This window comes from Arachis hypogaea, chromosome 13 (genome assembly GCF_003086295.3).
Source record: "Arachis hypogaea cultivar Tifrunner chromosome 13, arahy.Tifrunner.gnm2.J5K5, whole genome shotgun sequence".
NCBI lineage: Eukaryota > Viridiplantae > Streptophyta > Magnoliopsida > Fabales > Fabaceae > Arachis > Arachis hypogaea.
Window position 1 is genome coordinate 873660 of NC_092048.1, and position 21258 is coordinate 894917.

The 21258-nt window shown below is 36.2% G+C and overlaps 2 protein-coding genes across 2 annotated transcripts; both read right to left on the reverse strand.

Annotated features, from left to right (window-relative positions):
* Positions 1-9182: 9182 nt before the first annotated feature.
* LOC112736245 (uncharacterized) lies at positions 9183-10157 on the reverse strand. Its single transcript, XM_025785618.3, has one exon. The coding sequence runs from the start codon at positions 9871-9873 to the stop codon at positions 9322-9324; it is 552 nt and encodes a 183-aa protein (XP_025641403.1). The 5' UTR covers positions 9874-10157; the 3' UTR covers positions 9183-9321.
* A 966-nt stretch (positions 10158-11123) lies between these two features.
* LOC112736246 (serine hydroxymethyltransferase 4) lies at positions 11124-13918 on the reverse strand. The gene is made up of 4 exons (XM_025785619.3): positions 12913-13918; positions 12149-12539; positions 11927-12028; positions 11124-11715 (listed from the first exon to the last, which is right to left on the reverse strand). Exons 1-4 carry the CDS (start codon positions 13588-13590, stop codon positions 11471-11473), a joined length of 1416 nt encoding a protein of 471 aa, XP_025641404.1. The 5' UTR covers positions 13591-13918; the 3' UTR covers positions 11124-11470.
* Between the last annotated feature and the right edge of the window lie 7340 nt (positions 13919-21258).

Sequence of the window (21258 nt, forward strand, 5' to 3'; positions counted from 1 at the left end):
ATAAGCAGTCAATTATAGGTCAACTTTCAAGGCAATCGGACGTAAACAAATAATTTCTTTTAAAAATCGTGGGAGGTCCGTGAGACCATGATTGGCAACTTAAACCCTTTTGTGTTCCAACTAATAAAGAGTCATGTGTACACTAAAATTAGCCACTAATATAAAATATATGTTGAAATATAAATACATATTGAAAATAAATTAAACGACACATATATTTATACACAAATATATTGGTGGCTAATTTTAGTAGTTGATTTTAGTGTACAAATAGCATTTCTCATGAATAAAATAAGAAAGAAGTTCTCGAAGCAAAAAATGGAAAGGAACAGTATAAAAACACAATAAAAATACCAAACAATATGAACAATTGATATGTTGGATGTTCAATTTAATTGGTCTGCAAATGATTATGTTAATTATTCTTAATTGAATGATTATTTTTTTTATTCGATTTATTCATGCACAATTAATAATAGCTGGATATTCAATTTACTAGATGTACAAATAATTATCTTAATATTAAAGTTTAAGAGATAATTTGAGATGAAGTATTTTTTTATTTTATTGTGTTAATTCTAGAGTTAATTGTTCATATTGTTTAAAAAAGTTATTATTTATCTAACAAAACTATAAAAAAATGTTCAGCAGAATTTAAAAAAAAATTATAAATGGTAATTACCAAAACTTTGATTGAACTAGGCTAATTTTATAACCCTTGATGGTAACACATGCAACATATTTCCATGTGGTGATAGTTTTGGTACTATTACTAATTTATACGTCTTGATATATTAAAGATGGATAAATAAATTTTTTTTATATAGATTTTATTTATTTTTATTTTTATTTAATTGTTAAAAATATTAAATAATCTCAAAATCAGTCTTTTTTTTTTGTCAAGTGGATTGGACAGCCCCAATCCTAGGCATTATACCCATATTTCACACACACACACAACACACTCACACACACTACCATGAGTATTATGAGTTCTTAAACCAACAACTAGCCTCAGCTGGGATTTGAATTCGGGGGCAGCGTTGTATGAGGCGGACAGGTATGCCAACTGTGTTGGGCCTTAGCTGCAAAACCAGTCTTTGTCTCCCTATCCTTGCTCGTCACACCCTTTCATATTGCTTTCCTAGCCCTATTTTCGCTGCGTGCTCCCCTACCTCGCGCTGTCCCGCCTTCATCCCCCTGCCCCTGTCTTGCGCCGTCACCTCGTTTGTGGATGTTGTCGTGTGGGTGTTGTATCGCACAATGCTCCTTGTTGCGGCTTGTGGGTGTTGCCGTGTTGGAAGTTCCTAGTGTCATCGTCGCTACTGCTCTCTTCTTTATTTTGCCGTGGTAGCACCGGTTTAGGTAAGCCGCAAACCTCCTCTTCCCCCCTTGACAATCCTCTCCTACCTCTATTCAATACTTCAGTTTAATGCTCAAAATTTAAGTTGCTATATTCTTTTATTCTGTTCTGGATATGATTATAAATTTATAGTTCTACTGGATTGACTTTTATATATAATTAAAACATGATTCATTCTCATGTTACTTACTATATATCTCGTTAATGGTTGAAGCAAAATGAAGCACTATAGAGGAAGAGTGGACCACATCATCTTATCATAATGATCAATTCACAAACTGTTGTTGAACAAATCAACTTTAATTTTTGAAGTTACAAACCAGCTAAAATTTTATATATTTATATATAAAAAATAGATAAGAGTATATTAATATAATAAATTACGGAGAGGCTTGTATATTAGAATAATGCTTAACTGAACTCAGTTAAACTTGTGAAGTCTTTTAGTTAAACTTTTCTTTATTCTATTTTGTTCTTAACCCCTCAAATGAACTATTTAATTTTTGTTGTTCAATTTTGTTTTGAATTTGTTGTTGTTCAATTGATATCCGTAGGCACATGTACCTACTGAAATCTATATGGTTTAGTTGTAAATTGATAAATCTTCATCTGGTTTGTAACTTCAAAAATTAAAGTTGATTTGCTCAATAGCAGTTTGTAAATTGATTATTACGGTAAGATAATGTGGTCAACTCTTTTTCGATAGTGCTTCATTTCGCTTCAACCATTAACGAGGTATATAATAAGTAACATGAGAATGAATCATATTTTAATTATATATAAATCAATCCAGTTGAATTATAAATTCATAATCGTATCCAAAACAAAATAGAGGAATATAGCATATTGAAGTTTGAATATCGAACTGAAGTATTGAACTGAGGTAGGAGGAGATTATTGTGCGCGCGCGCAAGGGGGGGGAGAGGAGGTTTGCGGCTTACCTAAACTGGCGACGCCACGGCGGAGAAGAGAGCAGCAGTGAAGCGACACCGGCAACTTCCAACACGGCAACGCCCACAGAGCACAACAGGAAGAATCGTCAGATACAACATCCACAGACGAGGCGACGACGCAAGGCAGGGGCAGGGTGGCGAAGGCGGGACAATGCGGGGAAGGGGAGCACGCATCGGAGATAAGGCTAGGAAAGCAAAAAGGAAGGACGTGGCAAGCACGGAGAGGGAGACAAAGACTGGTTTTGAGACTTTTGCCAGAATTAGAGTTTGTTCATCATTTTTGGGCATTTTTAATAGAATTAAGTCTCAAAGTAGTCTCTAAACTTGCACTCGAGCCTCAAAGTGATCCCTGGAATTAATAATTACTCAAATTTGTCATCGAAATTGCCCTCCGGAACTCATAGTAGTCTCTAAAATAATTTCCATCCATCCTTGCCATTGAAGAGGATTAAAACAACGTCGTTTTGTATTATAAAAAAAAAACAGAGTCTCCTCCTCCACTTCGTCTTCTCCAACGCTCACTATCCCTTTCTCTCTCATCTTCGGCCACCCACCAATGCCCGTCTCAACTTTTCCTCCCTTTTCACCAAAGTATGCATCTTTCACCTCTTACAACCATTTTTCACTTCTTGGGCTTCTCGCTTTCTTCATCAAACACGCAGAAAAAATGATAAGCCTTTTGTACTTGTACCATGCTCTTGCTGGAAAGAGGAAGAATAAGAGCTATCCTCTATTTTGCTGTTTCTCTGCGTCAGTAAGAGATTGGCGAGCTGGAAGGAGAGGTTGGGGTCGTGTTCTGTGAGTGATGATGAGGCCGAAGGGAAGGAGTAGGCCAGCGGTGCAGAGTGGTGGCAGCGGTGGCTGGTCTTGCGCGAAGGGGAGGAGAAAAACAAGGAGAAGAAGAATAGGAAGAGGAGGGAAGAAGGGGTCGTGGGGTGGTCTCTAAGGTTGCTAGCGGCTGGTGGCTTGGAAAGGAACAATAAAGGGAGACGTTGCGGCGGTCTGGGTTTGACAGTAGCGTTAGGATGGTGGTAGCCGGTAGTGAGCTTGTGAGGAAAAGAGGCTGGCTTCGGTGGTTCTATGGGTTGCGCCGGTATTCCGCAACGTTGCCGGCGGAGAGGGGGTGTCCTCTGGCGGTGGCTCATTGGCTGTAGGGGGTGATGATGAGAAGCCAAGGAACATAAAATAAGAGGGAAAGAAGAAAAAGAGGAAGGCAAAGCGGAAAGGGAAGGAGAAGGGGAGGGGGAGACTCATGTGTTTTTTTTTATAATACAAAATGACGTTGTTTTAATCATCTTCAATGGCAAGGATGGACGCAAATTATTTTAGGGACTACTATGAGTCTCAGAGGGCAATTTCGGAGACAAATTTGAGTAATCATTTATTTCAGGGATCACTTTGAGACTCGAGTGCAAGTTTAGGGTCTACTTTAAGATTTAACTCATTTTTTAATGATGAGAGAAGAAGAAAAGCAAGCAATAATTTATTTTGTTTGTGTTTTTATTTTTTGAAATAATTTGATGATTTAATTTTAATTTAAATTATTATTAAAGAAAGGTATTTTTATTATATAAATAAAAAAATTATTTAATCATTTAACAAAATTAATTATAAAAATATATTTATTTTTTTATAATTATATATGAGGATATTTTTATAAATATAATAATTTAATATTTTTTAAAAATTAAATAAAAAATAAATACTGACAAGGATAAATAAAATTCAAGTAGCAAATTTTTATTTATTCATTTTTTATATCGTACTAATACGTATAAATTAGTAATTATACCAAAATCACCTTTTCATATAGTATTTCTATCATAATCTCTGCACGTAATTCCATATACAAGGAATTTTCTCCAATAATCAAAGGGTAATTGTTAGAAATTAAATCAAGAATATTCAAGAAAGTAGTACAACTACAACATACTAGAATATTGAAGAAGTTCAAAATCGAATTGAATTGGAATTGAATACAAGTTGTACTCATCATCTTCGTATTAGAAGAATGAAGAATCATGAATTGGAAGCTTCAAGATTGATGATTAAGAATTTGAAGCAAAATTGAACAAGGAATTGACTAGTCAAAGTTTCTACATGTTTCTTGAATTATGACAACTAGTGCTTAGTTGTTATAAGAATTATTATTTTATTATGAAGGTTTGCCTATATAAAGGCTTCATATGTATATTGTTATCTATCTCTCCATGAACCAAAATACTTAGTGTTTGTTTCAAAAAATCTCTCCTTATTATTATGAGTGTTAGTGAGTTTGAGAGATGAAAAATATGATAGCGTCATTTATATGAGTGAGTGATCCTAGGGCCAATTAAGTGTGGGTATTATACTTACATTTGGTATCAGAGCTGGTTAATCCAGCGCTTGGTGTTTGAGAGTTTATGAGGTGTGAGAGAGTTCTCACATAGTTGTTTATTCATAGAGTCGGTATGGCAAACACTTTCAATATTGTGTGGTCCGGTCCCAAGTTAGATAGAAAACTTGATTATAGTTATTGGGAGACTTTGATGTCTACCCATTTGAAGGCCCAGAACCTGTGAAATTTTATTGAACCGGGTTTGTAAGAAGGAGCAGATGCTGCCCAACAAAGGAGAAATCAATTGGCACTATCTCAAATTCATCAAGGAGTAGATTATACGGTGTTTGACAAAATAGCAAATGCCAAAAGTGCAAAGGAAACATAGAACATGTTGAAGCTGTCATACAAAGGCGTAGATAAAGCTTAGAAAGCAAAGTTACAGTATTTGAGAAGAGAATATGAAAGGTATGAGATGTCTAGCTCAGAAACTGTTGAGTAATATTTTACTCGTGTTACAGATCTTGTCAATAAAATGAGAGTCCATGGAGAAGATATGTCCGATAGCAAAGTGGTGGAGAAAATTCTTCGTACCATGCCAATGAAGTATGACCATGTGGTGACTACTATACTAGAGTCTCATGATATGGATACCATGATGATTACAGAGATGCAAGGAACCATGGAAAGCCACATCAGTTGAATACTGGAGAAATCAGAAAAATCAACCGAGGAAGCCCTAAAAAGTTCAGTGAATTTAAACAATGTTGCAGCATCAAGTCATACACAAGAAGGATGAGGTCGTGGCTTTAATTTTCAAAGTAGAGGCAGAGGAAGTTTCAGAGGTAGAGGTCGTGGCAATTACAACCAAGGAAGTTACAATAATCCTACACCGCCTAATCAAAGAAGAGGTGGAACGAATTTTAGGCCTGTCAACCGAGGAAGAGATCGAGGCAATTTTTATCATGAAAGAACTAATTTCAACTACTTTTATTGTGGAAAGTTACAAAACAGCAGATTACAGATTCAAAATGGTGAATAACAATCAAGCACACGTTGCAGAAAATCAGCCTCAAAATACTGATGATAATCTGGGTACTCAAACTTTATTTTTTACAAGTAATTCATGTGCTGAAGATGAAAATATATGGTACTTGGATAATGCTTATAGTAATCATATGTTTGGTAGAAAGGAGTTATTTTCTTTATTAGATGATTCAGTTAAACTATTATTGAAGTTTGGTAATAGTACAAAGATCCTTATTGAAGGAAAAGAGCACATACCAATTAGATTGAAAGATGGTTCTCTGAGTTATATTTCTGATGTTTTCTATGCTCCTGAACTTGATTACAATTTACTGAGTATGGGGCAATTATCTAAGAAGGGATATAAGATGATAACTTATCGTGGATATTGCACTGTATTTGATAACAATAGAAGGTTCATTGATAAAGTAAAGATGACTTCAAACAGAATATTTCCGTTAAAAATTCAACATGTTAATCCCTCTTGCATGAGCTCTGTGATACTTGATGATAACTGGTTGTGGCACATGCGGTTTGGACATTTTTATTTTTCTGGCCTAAACTACCTGTCAAGGAAAGGACTTGTTTCTGGCCTACCATGGATTCATATTCCCAATTGTGTTTGTGATATTTGTCAACTGAGAAAGAAACACAGAGATCCATTCCCTATAGGAAAGTCATGGAGAGCTAGAAGATTTCTTGAAATTGTACATTCAGATCTCTGTTCTGTAGAAGTTCCAAGTAATGGTGGTAGCAGGTACTTTATCACTTTTATTGATGATTTTAGTAGATATACATGGGTATACTTTCTGAATCATAAATCGGAAGCATGTGATGTCTTTAAGACATTCAAGGTGTTTGTCGAAAAATAAAGTGGCTATAAAATCAAAATTCTCAGAACAGACAGTGTAACAGAATATCTTGCGTGTTCAGAATACTTTAAGCAACACGAAATTTAACACCAACTAACAACTAGATATATTCCTCAACAAAATGGAGTTGCTGAAAGAAAGAACAGAACCATCATGGATATGGTCAGATGCATGCTCAAGTCAAAACAAATGCCTAAAGAGTTTTGGGCAGAAGCAGCCGCAACAACAGTTCATATTTTAAATAGGTGTCCAACAAAGAGTGTTCGTGATAAAACTCCAGAGGAAGCTTGGAGTGGAAAGCGGCCTTTCATCCATCATTTCAGAGTCTTTGGGTGTATTGCTTATACTCACGTACCAGATCAATTAAGGAAGAAGTTAGATGACAAAGATGAGAAGTGTGTCTTTATTGGCTATAGCACAGACTCAAAAGCACACAAGTTGTACAATCCAGAAACAAAGAAAGTAATCATTAGCAGAGACGTGACGTTCGACGAGAAAGACATGTGGGACTGGAACACAAAGACAAAAAATCAGCTGGCTATAATTCCAAATACATGTGATGAAGTAGAAGAAAGGCAACCAGACACAACCAAACAACCAGAATCATCTAGAAGATCACAAAGAGAGCGGAGACTACCTGCTAGATTAGCAGATCATGAAGTTGGCAATGACAATGATCTGTCCGATGAAGAAATCATAAACTTTGCTCTATTTTCATATTGTGAGCCATTAAACTTTGAAGAAGCCTCTAAAGACAACACTTGGAAGAAAGCAATGGATGAGGAGATTCATGCCATTGAGAAGAATGACACATGAGAGCTGACAGATTTACCAGCAGATAAGAAGCCGATTGGAGTAAAGTGGGTTTACAAGACTAAGTACAAACCCAGTGGTGAAGTTAATCGTTTCAAAGCAAGATTAGTTGTTAAGGGATACAAACAAAAGTCAAGTATCGATTATTTTAAAGTATTTGCTCCTGTTGCAAGATTAGACACTATTCGTATAATTATTTCACTCTCGGCTCAAAATAAGTGAAAGATACATCAAATGGATGTTAAGTTTGCATTTCTAAATGGCACTTTAGAAGAAGAAGTGTATGTTGAGCAACCTGCAGGATATGAAGTTCTTGAAAAAGAAGATAAAGTTTACAAATTGAAGAAAGCTTTGTACAGGACTACAGGTTGAAGCAAGCACCAATAGCATGGTACAAGAAGATTGATTCTTATTTCATTGAGAATGGTTTTAGAGGATGTCCGTTTGAGCATATTCTTTATATCAAGTTCGTTGAACCTGGAAATATCTTGTTTGTGTGTCTTTATGTTGATGATTTGATCTTTACTGGGAACAATTTTAAAGATAATTGTAGAATTCAGGAAGGCTATGATAAAGCACTTTGAAATGACAGATATGGGCTTGATGTATTACTTTTTTGGCATTGAAGTGGTTCAAAGAAATATACAAATTATATTTTAAAAAAATTTCAAATGGAACACTTAAAGCCAGTTCCTACTCCAATCGAAGAGAATTTCAAGTTACTAAGAGAAGATAAAGGAAGAGCAGTAAATCCTACATATTACAAAAGTTTGATTGAAAGTCTAAGGTACTTGACTGCGACTAGACCAAATATTGTGTTTGGAGTTGGTTTGCTTAGCATATTCATGGAGGAACCTTGTACCAACTATTTGCAAGCGGCAAAAGAGATTCTTCGATATATCAAAGAAACAAGAAAAAGTACTTCAGGATTTGTATTTCATCTTGGTTTTGGTGCAATTTCATGGTCATTAAAGAAGCAACCAGTAGTAGCACTCTCTACAGCAGAAGCAGAATATATAGCAACAGCAAATTGTGCAACGCAAGCAGTTTGGCTAAGAAGAATTCTTGACGTATTGAATGAGAAACAAAGTACTCTAACAAAAATATTTTGTGATAACAAGTCAGCTATTGCACTTTGCAAAAATCCAGTATTTCATGGAAGATCCAAGCATATTGATATTCGGGTTCATAAAATTAGAGAATTGGTAAATAAGAAAGAAGTTGTGATCGAGTACTGTCTAACTGGAAAACAAGTTGTAGATATATTTACAAAGCCATTAAAGACCGAGTTATTTTGCAAGTTGAAGAAGATGTTTGGAATGATAAACTCTACAAACTTGATTTAAAGGAGTCAATGTTAAAAAATTAAATAAAAAATATTCAAAAAAGTAGTACAACTACAACATATTAGAACATTGAAGAAGTTCAAAATCAAATTGAATTGGAATTGAATACAAGTTGCACTCATTATCTTCATGTTAGAAGAATGAAGAATCATGAATTGGAAGCTTTAAGATTGATGATTAAGAATTTGAAGCAAAATTGAACAAGGAATTGACTAGTCAAAGTTTTTACATGTTTCTTGAATTATAACAACTAGTGCTTACACCGTTATTTCAAAAAATTCTCTCCTAATTATTAAGAGTGTTAGTGAGTTTGAGAGATAAAAAATATGATAGCGTCATTCATTTATATGAGTGAGTGATCCTATGACCAATTAAGTGTGGGTATACTTACATTAAGTGATGAAGTGTCTTAAATCTCTGCTGGTTCCATTAAATCTTCTTCACACAGAATGAGCAAGAATACTTATTCTGAATTTGAGGAATCGGTAAGCATAATCAAGAATGATCCTTTCTTTTCATTGTATTCTGAATACTTATAGAAATATATAAATATTTGTCAAACTGGGACAAGGATGCCCCTTTCTTTCATTCAAAGAACCAAGAAACAAAAGAATAATAATAAGAACAAGATTCAAACTTGGAAAGGCCATGGCCAATCCTTCAAATCATCATGGCCCTGAACCTTGGCAGTTCTCCTGGCAGCAACACCATCACTTCCTTCGACATAAGAGTAGTACTTCAAGAAAAACGCAAGAGTGAGGACCACCCATTCCAAGCAGAATATCAAAGCAGCAAGGCCCCCACCAAGTTTGAGGATCACCGAGGCATCATCTTCCCTCACGTATGAATTCAACTGCACAAGAAAGTCCCCAGTTCTCGTGAATATTAGCACCGAAATAGATCCCTGGAATATGGCGGTTAGCACGGTGGCCACCATGTGAGCAGAGTACCAGCGGTTAGCATCTCCAGAAACGGCGGCGCAGCCAGACACAGCGCCTGCGATGGTGAACGCGTGGAGGAGGATCAAGAAGAAGCCGCAGAGGGAGGGGAAGAGGCGGAGAGAGAGGGTGAGGAAGATGCAACTGGAGGCTGCGCCAAGGAGTATGTAGTTGCAGAACAAGAAAAGCTTGTGGATATGATAGTGCTTTTGACTCATTGACTCTTTCTCTATGGACAACCCCATTTCTATGTAAGAAATTGTGCTTCGAGATTCAAGATGAATGGCGATGCTAATTATATAGATGCATGGATCTAAACGGTCATTTAATTTCTCAGAGTTTGCTTAGATGGAAGGCAATTTTGAGTATGTGACCGTTGGGGAAGTGGACGGAGTTGCATGTAACGGATAGTTTTATGGAAACACACACAAGGAATCCCTCACTTTTGTGTCCATATGTTTGATATTAAATATTATTATTGTTGTAACTTGTATTTATTTATTAAAAATAATTTAATTAACTTTTTTTAAACGTATATTTTAAGAGTATAATAATATAAAATTTTTAAGTTTTTTTATATATTAAGTTATTAAAAATGCAAGGAAATTATTTTTTAATAATTTTAGTAAAATATTTTTTTATACTATTTTAAAATGACATACTAACAAAATTATATTACAAATAATTTCTTTTATTTTCATTTTTTTAAAATTTTGGCATTGTTAGTTGTCCCACTCTCAGTTTTTTTTTTTTTTTTTGGTCTTGACCCACTCACACAGTTTAAGTGTGTCTTGCCACTAGATCAATCTTTTATTTGTTTGGTATTTCACTAGATTAATTTTTCTCCCCCACCAATGTTTTTCTCCCTAGGGCCTGTTTATTTTTATTTAAAAAAAAAAACAGAGGAAACAGAGCGTCAATTAGGCAGGAGCAGCTAGTAGGCTTGGCTTTTAGCCTTTTACAAACTCGGGTCATGGTTTGTTCTTCAAATGAGAATAAAATTGTGCCTACAATGTACTTAACTTTGTATTTAAAAAATTCAGTTTTTTACTTTTTTTTTTAAGGAAAAAAATTGAGTTAACTTTACGTTTTGCTAAAGACCAAAAAGAATTATTAGACGTGGAGGCACAAGAGCTTTGGATCTGTATAGAGCGCAACTGGTTGTAGTTGGGAGTGCTGTTCTGCACTTTACGGATTACTCAATGGGCCTTAATTATAGGGATCTCAAAACACAAAAATGATGTACTATTCCATTCTTGAATTCTCAATGTCCGCACTACAGCGGGTCATTCACTTTCCAACTTCAATTAAGAATCTTGGATATTTGAATGGAAACTTCGTTTATTGGTAAATTTTAGTATCAATCATGTCGGTAGTAGCTCCTGGCTCGCAGATCACAGAATTCTCTTTTCCCCATCAAGCATACTTCATCCTTCACTTGACAGAGTGACATATTGTTTGTTATACATAATTAATTAGCCGATGCAAAAACATGTGATTGTTGATTGGATTTTTATTAACAATTTAGAGTAATAAGTTTCTTGTATGCAGTGCAACAATATGTGTGAACGAAATCATGGAACATACTACTAGCTTCTCAGGGAAAAGAAAATATTACATGTATTACATCTCGATTGTTATTAAGAAAAATATGATACCTGGCTATAACACACACAAAAAAGATGACAAAACAGAACTTTTGAATTGAAATACCATCTCGATAAACAATCTACGTGAAAACCCCCCTCCAAACGAAGAAACTTGTTTTCTTTTTTATCCATTTCACCGTCATCCCCCGAACATTTTAGTGAGACATTGGCGTGTAGAGAGTGGTGACTCAACCTAATCCTTATATTTCATCTCGGACATAAGGAAGCCAGGCATGTCAAATGAGGCAGCGAACTTCTCAACATCTGCTTTGAGCTGTTCAATAGCCTTGTTGTTCTCCAAACCCTTGTTGAAATCTTTCAAGAGTTTGCCATACTCCTTCTGAACCTCCAAAGTGATCGTCACAGCCCGGTGAAGGAACTCTCCAATCTGCTCAAAGTCCTTCTCAACCAAACCTCTAGAAGTCATGGCAGGGGCACCTGTTACAAAAAAATGAAACTCCTGTCAAGTACTCATGCAAAATGCAGAAACAAGATAACAAAACAACAGCAATATCAGACACAAACAAAGTTAAAACACAACCTCAATTTAACACCTTACTCCTTCCAAATAACTTTCTAAAATGCCTCTAAACATAATCAATGCATTTAGAAATTTCATTCCCATAGTAAATATTCAGAAGCTTCTTACCAATACGCACTCCTCCAGGAGCCAAGGCACTGCTATCACCAAAAACGGCATTCTTGTTCACAGTTATGTTGCAGAGATCACATAGTTTCTCCACCTTGTTGCCTGTGACAACATCAAACAGCAATGAAATTAATTTTAAGTGTTAAACAAATTGATGAAGAATATAAACAAAGTGAGCTAGGAAATGTGCATTTTAAAATTCAGGAGTGAGACATCCTTTACCAGTCAATCCAAGAGGGCGGAGATCCCACAAGACAAGATGGTTCTCAGTTCCGCTGGTGACAAGACTGTATCCCTTGCCCATCAAGAACTTCCCAAGGGCGGCCGCATTGGCCTTAACTTGCTTAGCATAGGCCTTGAACCCAGGTGACATGGCCTGTTTCAATGCAACAGCAAGGGCACCGATCTGGTGGTTGTGAGGACCACCCTGAAGGGAAGGGAAGACAGAGAAGTTGATCTTGTCCTCGAAATCATAAACCGCATTCTCAGGCTGCCCCTTCTTGGGTGGCTTAGGTCCCTTCCTGAAGAAGATCATACCCGCCCGAGGCCCCCTCAAGCTCTTGTGGGTGGTTGTTGTCACAATATCACAGTACTCGAATGGGTTATTAACTTCCTACACACACCCAAAAAATGTAGATTAATAATGAGTTCCATTTTTATGCACTTAATAGTATCAAAAATCAAAAGTTTTACGCTTTTCCATTCAATCACATTGCATGCATCTACCGACAGTATAATATTCCTATTATGAATCATATTTTGACATTCAATCAACACTTCCATAAATTATCATGCAAATCAGGGATGAGCGAATAGTGTTAAGATTCATTTCCATCAGGTCATGCATGTCGATAAACAAATCCAGATCTCAAATCCAAAAGCACAAAACAAGCCAGATCCACCTACCCTAAGCATTTACAAATACAAACGACGACTAAAAAAAGAAATAATAAGTTAAAAATGAGAGAAATGGAAATGAATGATACCTGAGCAGCAACAAGGCCACTGAAGTGAGCCATGTCACAGAGCAAAAGCGAACCGACCTTATCAGCAACCTCTCTGAACCTCTTGTAATCCCAATCCCTAGGATACGCACTACCACCGCAGATAATCAACTTAGGCCTGAAATCCAAGGCCTTCTCCTCCAGCCTATCGTAATCAATGTATCCAGTGGTGTTGTTCACCTTGTAAGGCAAACTCTCAAAGTAAATGGAAGTCGCAGAGATCTTCTTCCCACCGGAGGTGTAGTAACCGTGGGTAAGGTGACCGCCGGAAGGGAGGTCAAGCCCCATGATGCGGTCATGTGGCTGGAGGACGGCAGTGTAGGCGGCGAAATTGGCGGGGGACCCGGAGTAAGGCTGGACGTTAACGCCCCAAGACTGAGGGTCGAGGTGGAAGGCCTGGAGGGCGCGTGAGCGGCAGAGATTCTCGATCTCGTCGATGTACTCATTGCCGCCGTAGTAACGGTTGCCGGGGAGGCCCTCGGAGTATTTGTTGGTGAGGGCGCTGCCAAGGGCCTCGATGACGGCGAAGGAGGTGAAATTCTCGGAGGCGATGAGCTCGATGCCGTGGCTCTGGCGGCGCTTCTCCTTCTCAATGAGGTCGTAGATCTCAGGGTCGACGGTGGCCAAGGGCGTGTTACCCCAAACGTTCACGGGATCCATGATTGAATCTCTGATGTGTGAATGAGAGGGAAGAGAGGGAAGAAGCGGTTAGTGCTGTTGTGGTGAGTGTCGGACAGAAGTGTGATTCGTGGCGCTTTAAAAAGAGATTCCTCGGTCATGTGAAAGTACTTCTCTACCCTTTGCTCGCTTGGCGATTGCTTTTTTGTTGGGTGGTGGTTGGTAATTGCCTACTCGGCCTGAGGCCCTGAGCTCACTTTAGCATGCTGCCTACAGTCAAGGGCTCTACTGATGAGGACGTTGAATTTACCGGTCACAACTTTTTTTTTTTTTTTAAAAAGGGTATTCAAAGTTCAAACACAACCTTTCCAGTGTTGCTTTGGGAGTTTGGGTTCGTTAATCCTACATGGCTTTGAACGGTACCTGATACAGCCAGTAAATGCTGTTTACCAACCCGGTCACCATAGTTGAAAAAATAGTTTTTTTTTCTAAAAATATAAATGTTATATCAATAAGTATATTTTGGAGTCACCAAAAAATATATATATATATTTTGAATTTTTTTATTTAAATTAAATAAATATAATATTTACCGATTTAAATAAACGTACAAGTATTTACTAAAATACGTTTCTAGTCACATCTCGAATACAGTGGGAGAAACTAAAAAATGAACATATCCCTGATGCACTGACTCTATTCTGTGAGACGGGGCGTACCAGTCATATCTCAGATGTAGACCGTATATCGAATACACTGCATCCGAGATATGCGTGTAATCTGCTTTAACTCAGTGCATCCGAGATACGCGCATGTATGCTGATTTAGGGCAATGCATTCGAGATATGCGCGATGGCGTATATAAACCACAGCATCCAATAAGTGCGTGGATTAGAGGGAGTTTTTTCAAACTTTTGAGCTTCCGCACGTGTGAAAGCAAGTTTCTTCACGAGCTATGGCTCCCCGAGTATATGTTCGCACGGGAGACATTAATAGACTGAATGACACTTGGCACGTAGCCAGAGCGTTGGACTTTAAGGTTAGTGTTTAATAGGTTTAATATTTGTAGATTTATATGATTATCTTCTAATACGTTTAGGGTGTTAGTCTTTAGTGACATAGAAATATATATCTGTTACATTTAATGTAAATGCATAGGTAAGTGTATTATAAGTTGTAGTACTATTTAAGGACAATTAATGGTTTAGATGTAACTAATATGCAGTAGTTATCTGTTTTGAAAATTGCAGCGACCACGGTTACTTTTGCCCCCTGTGTGACACTAGGTCTCCCTCCGCCACCCATCATGCTTCCCTATATAAGGGAGGCTGGATTTGAGCATGCAGTACGGTTGAGGAATTTTATATTTGACGGTTGCTTGATCTTTGCATTTGTCAAGTGGTGGAGGCCGGAGACCTATACGTTCAACCTTCCGTGGGGTGAGGCCAGCATTACGCTTAAGGATGTTGCCTACTATACTGGATTGTGCACTACCGGAGAGCCCGTTGGAGGTTGTACCAGAGACTTTCAGCGGTGGCACCAGCACCCGATATGGGAGTGGATTGAGGATTTATTGGGCGCCAAGCTGCCACCACTTCATGAGGGAAGGAAGCAGGTGTTTGCAGTCAGGATAACGTGGCTTAGGGACCGAGTGGCACATATTCCTGATGGGACAGCCCTGGAGACTCTCCGACAGTGTGCCCGATGCTACCTGATGATGCTAATTGGGGGCTTTCTGTTCACGGACAAGTCGGCTACACTTGTGTCCTTGAGATGGCTGCCATTGCTAGAGGATTTTAATCATGTAGTCAGTTGTCACGGGGGTCTACACTTCTCTGCCATACCTACCACTTATTGTGCACGGCGGTAACCCGTAATGTGACGGACATTGTGGAGTGTATGCCACTTCTTGTATTGTGGATCTACCATAGATTCCCGTGCTTTAGTCCAGCGTGTTACGACGTCGTCAGGTTCCCACTTGCTTCCAGGTATATGAAAGTTGTAATTAATTTGTTAATTACCATATAGTATACACGTAATATATATTGGAATATAACTAATGAGAATTTGTAAAACTATCTTTGATCTGTGTAGGTTGGCAGGGCTAGCGCAGCAAAGCAGATATCGCATGATGGCAGGATATTGAGTTTGCGTCGTCGTATCGATGCACTGACATTTGAGCAGGTATGATAGAGTATGATTTATGTATTTTTTTTCAATCTACCATTGCTATATCGTTTAATTAACGAAAGTCACTAAATGTTTTTAAAACAGTTTTGCTTTACACCGTACGACGATGCAGGAGTTACGTCTGATTGCGCTGGACTGGCTCATGACTGACGCGGAGCTTTATACATGGAGGGCTGTCGTCCCTATTGTCTGCATTCACTTTGTCGAGTTCCATCACATTGACAGGGTGAAGAGGCAGCTAGGGGACAGCAGCACAGGCCAGCAGACCCAGTAAACGTCGATGAGTATCTCTTCAAGACGACTAGGGGAGATGACACCTGGTGGCCAAACGAGCATCTTACTGGTACGACCTATTCAAGGGCCGTTACCAGGCACAACACTTGGTTACCATCGACGGTCATCCGGATCTTCGCCCGACACAGAAGTACCTCACCTAGTGGCAGCAGGCCTGCAGAGGGAGATATCTTTCCGGTGATGACATCCTGGCCAATTCTAGAGGAGCAGCCCCACCGGCCGATATACTCCCTGCATCCCCTGGTCACAGAGATGAGATACAGTTACCGCCGGATGCCCCAGATCGGAGGCAACAGGCGAGGAGGCGACTTCGCGATGATGTTCGAAGACCAACACGGTAGGCATGTGGTCAGCACGCCCGTAGGGACAATGGGAATCCTCATCAGGACGGAGACCAGCAGTTGTGAGACGAGCAATCTGAGTACGCCCGACAGGAGGAGGTACCTGAAGATGTCATTCCTGATGCATTTTGTAAAAAATATATAAGTATGTTATTATAAATTTTGTAATATATAAGTATGTTATTATAAAAAAAATAATTATATGATTGATTAGACACATTTTTTCATAAAAAAATATGTGTTTTTAACAATAAATTAATAATTAAAATATTTTTTTCTTATGAAATACACGTTTTTGTTATGTGTAAATGAGCTAGATTGAAGGCACTTCAAGCACCCTCACTACCATCTTTAACCTCTGCAGTCTAGACGAAAGAGGTCGGAGATGGTAATGAGGGAAGCTTGAAATGCCTTCACGTCAACTCCAAGACGGCGGTTATTAGGGGGCATCCGCAAGAAAAAAAATATTTTATAAAAGTACTGAAAGAGGTCAGAGATGGTAGTGAAGGTGCTTGAAAACCCTTCACGTCAACTCTAAGTTGGTGGTTAGGGTATTCGTAAGAGAAAAATATTTTATAAAATCACTTTTATTTGAAGAACATGTGAAAAAATAGAATTGAAATTAATGCATTCAAAAATATTGAGAATTTTGAATTTATAGAAAAAAAATGAGAAAAAACTGGTGAAGGAACTAGTTTGGTGCACAACATTCAATTTCAGGGACTAAAATGAGTAACATAATGCAAAGTGAGGGACTAATTTGGTGTATATACAACGATGACATAATGGATGACACGTGGACGAATACGGTTGCGACACGTGGCCAAATAACATTGTGACACGTGACACAACCATCCACGTAAGCATGCCACGTGTCACTGGTCACCACATCATCATACCATTATACGTGACCAAATCATAAAGTGACACGTGTCACTTATAGTCTACATCATCATGCCATGTCATCACATCGCTAATGGAAAATAGGTCAAGGATTAATATGGTGCACTTTTTTCAATTTCAGGAACATAATTAGTACAATTGAAATCTCAAGGACGATTTTAGTGCACGACACCAATCTAAACGACCATTTTGGAGTTTAACTCCTCTCTGAACGCTCATGTTTTGATTTAAAGCATTGGAATTATTATAAAAACGGTTCCCACTATTGTTTTGGAACAAAAACACATCAAGTGGAATCTGTATCCAACTTTTTAGTTGGTAACAATAACATATACTTTTCTCTACAAATTTTATCACGTGAAGAAATTCTCTATAAATTTTCGCCTAAGTTCTTTATAGAACACATGAGAAAATAACACATTTCAATTTTAATATTAGACTAACAATTGTATTTTTTAGTGTTATTAAGACTTAGTATATTTCACTGTGTATGAAGTCAGATATCAACAATTCAAATATAAATTTAATCCTCAAATTTATAGTTTTGAATTTTTTTAATCAATTTTATAAACTTTTCAATATGAAGGTCAACTTTTATAATTAAAATTAAAAAAAATATATTTACAATAGAAAAAAATACATCACCTTGCTATCACAGAATATTACATATGAAAAAATTATGTCATTTGAGTTATAATTCATTGGCTTCCACAAATCCTATTTAAATAAAGAAGAAAGAGTACATTTAATTTGATGTTTAAAATTGAAAGGTGGACATACAAACATCATTATATTTCTCCGGTTGAAAAGCCAAGGTAGCTGCAAACTCTCACACTCAGAATTTACAAAGTTTGAGCTGCAAATTAAATCATTGTCATTAGCTTTGATTATCTAAAAAGCATGGCATGATTTGATTAATTTTCATTAGAAGTTAGAAGTTTGGAGCTAGCTAGTGTGCATACATTAAAAAGTCTTAGCTTATTGCAATTATATTGCAGGCATCAACTTCATGATTTGACTGAAATTATGAATGTGATATATATCCATTTCAATGGGATGCATGTCCTTGTAAGAATTGGTTCCAAGCTTGCTTCTATCTTTAGTTAATTAGTTCTCAATTTCTCATAGTTGTTGGTGGCATTGGAGTTGGTGAGGGCAACATAGAAATTTTATTTGGCACCAACCCCCCTCCTACTCCCACTAATGCTGACGCATTCCCTTTCTCAGTTCTCACACTTGGCTTCACTAATATGGGAATTGTTATATCCTCTACGTGGTACATGAGTACGATTTGGAACCACTAAATAATACTTTTAAATTTCACATGGTCTAAAATTAAAAACCTAATCATTTTTATAAATATAAGACAATTTTTACCTTTTAAATTCATTTTTAGTATAAGTTAGATTCGTTTAATTTTTTATATAATATCAGAACAAAAATTAAAAATTGTTATTAAATCACATTCACACCACAATAAATTTAAGTTGTCTTTAATTTTAGAAAAAATGATAAATAAGTCTTTGACCTTTTGATTCGTAGACATTTAAGTCTTCAAAAATTTTAAAATACATTTAAGTTCATGACATTTTCAAAACCTAGACATATCGATCCCTCATGTTCACTTGGGTCTGTCAGACATGGAAAAATTAAACGTAACTTCCATTGTACTGATCTGGTTAATACGGACGCATACGTAAAAGAATTTTTAAAATGAAACAAATTAAATTTATGAATCAATGTGTCCAGATTTAGAAGAATTCAGGAATTTAAAGAGGATATTAAAGGAATTCTAAAATTCATACCAACTTCTAAGAATGTTGACTTCCCACTTTACAGGCATACCTTGCTTACCAGCAACCTGCTTATTATTATTTTATGATTTATAATAATTAATAAACAAATTAAAATGTTCAATGTGATGAAATTATTAGACACCCCCTAAACAAAAATAAATAAATAAATAAGCCACCTAACTTTGCACATTGCGAAGGCCAAAATAGTAAATATCTACTTGGTAATCGTCTTTCATTAATGTTCTTTGCGGTTGGCACGTCCCAAATTCTGTAAGCCTTTCATGTTACCTATCATTATCAGGCAATTTCCTTCATTTATAACCTACTTTATACGGTTCCTAATGTCTAATCCCCTCAAATCCATGATATTTTTTATAATTACGACGTGGCTCAAGTTAATTAACATCTAGATCTAGGCCATGAGGTTATGTTAGCAGAACTCAACTTTAGGATCAAAGTACTACAAGGGTATTGGTTTTAAATTAAACTGTATGTAAACTAGGCTATTATTATTATTTTCTTATTTACTTAATTATTTTTTGAAAATAATTATATAAACAATTTATCAGAGAATTGAGGAAAGATTTTACCTTTATTTTTCTTTTTTTTTTCCTTAAAAAATATATTATAATGGTTTGTTGTGAATTTATGATTATAAATCTGTGACGGTGGTTGTAAAAGTTTTCATCCCCAAGACAACCGACAAGAGAAGCACATGGGAATGCCAGCAGTTGAGCTGCATATTGCTATAACGAACCTCTTCCAGCCGTATAATTATGTCTTTATGAATTTATTAACGAAAAAGTTTAGGGCCAACAATTTTGTTGAATTTTGATCAGTATATAATCAGCAAAAAAAAAATAAGTCATTGAATAAAATTTTACACTATTAAAATCATCATTAGTGGCTATTTGATGAGTACAAATCATAAAAGTTGCTGGTCCTAATATTTCTCTTTATTAATTATTATAGATCATAGATATTTATAATTATTATGATTAAATTACTAAAATATCTTGGGTACGTATAAGATCGGTCACGTTATAAATCCCTGATCCCTAATTATGGCATGGCAAAAAGAAGTAAAGAACCGACAAGGACTGAGAGGGAATTAACAACACTTGAGAGTATTGAGTTGTACTTCTACTGATTTCCCATAGGAGCTTTACATGGTTTTTATTTAATGGATTTACAATTTGTTGATTCAAAGTTCACAACATTGTCGGTCATGGTCTTAATTTGAGTGAATATAGAATAGGAAATGAACCCGAAATATATATTGAACTTATTAATCCCTATGCACGTATGGAAGCTAAGTTGGCCTTGATAAGAGTGACGGCCAAGTACATATACAGCTTTATAATTTATAGTTTGGATAAATTATTATTTGGTGGAAACTCAACTGCAGTCAACTTCACGTGAAGTTGATAGTCGAGAACCATTAGATAAAAATTTAATCAAATTATTTAACCGTTCTCAGTTATCAACTTCACGTAAAGTCAACTACACCTGAGTTTTTACTTTATTATTTTAGTCTTTAACGTTTATATTAAATTTGATATGAGTAATTAATAAAATGAGTAACTTGAGCGTTAATAACATTTTTAGTTAAATTATATTTTTTATTTTTTGCGTAATTTATTAACAAAATGAGTAATTTATTTTTGCGTGTTGGAAAAAGAATTCAATTTCCGTATTTAAAACAAAATTAATTAAAGAGTATTGTTATACATATATAAGTCTTTTTGGCATACAAATCACTTACATAACGCGCATAGAAAATCATGTTTTTTTTTTGTATCCTACGTTCCTCCTCCTCTTCCTCTTCTTTCTTCTTCTTCTCTTTTTTTTTATGTTTCTCTTCTTTTTTTTTCACGTATTTCATTTTCATCGTCATTTTTTTTATTACTGTTGTTGTTGCTGCATTTTTTCCCTCCACTTCTTTCTATTGATTTTGCAACATTATGTATTTTTTTTATTTGTTTGATTTTTTCCTCCTAAGAAGAATTATGAGAATATGAAATAAGAAGATGAAGAAGAAGAAGCAGCAGAAGATGAGGAGGAGAAAGAGGAAGAGTTTTGAATTATGTAGAACTTATCAGCACACATACACCGAAAATTCTTAAACAATACACTCGAATATCTTCGTGTTACACCCAAATTTGCTGCAAATACATAAAAATATT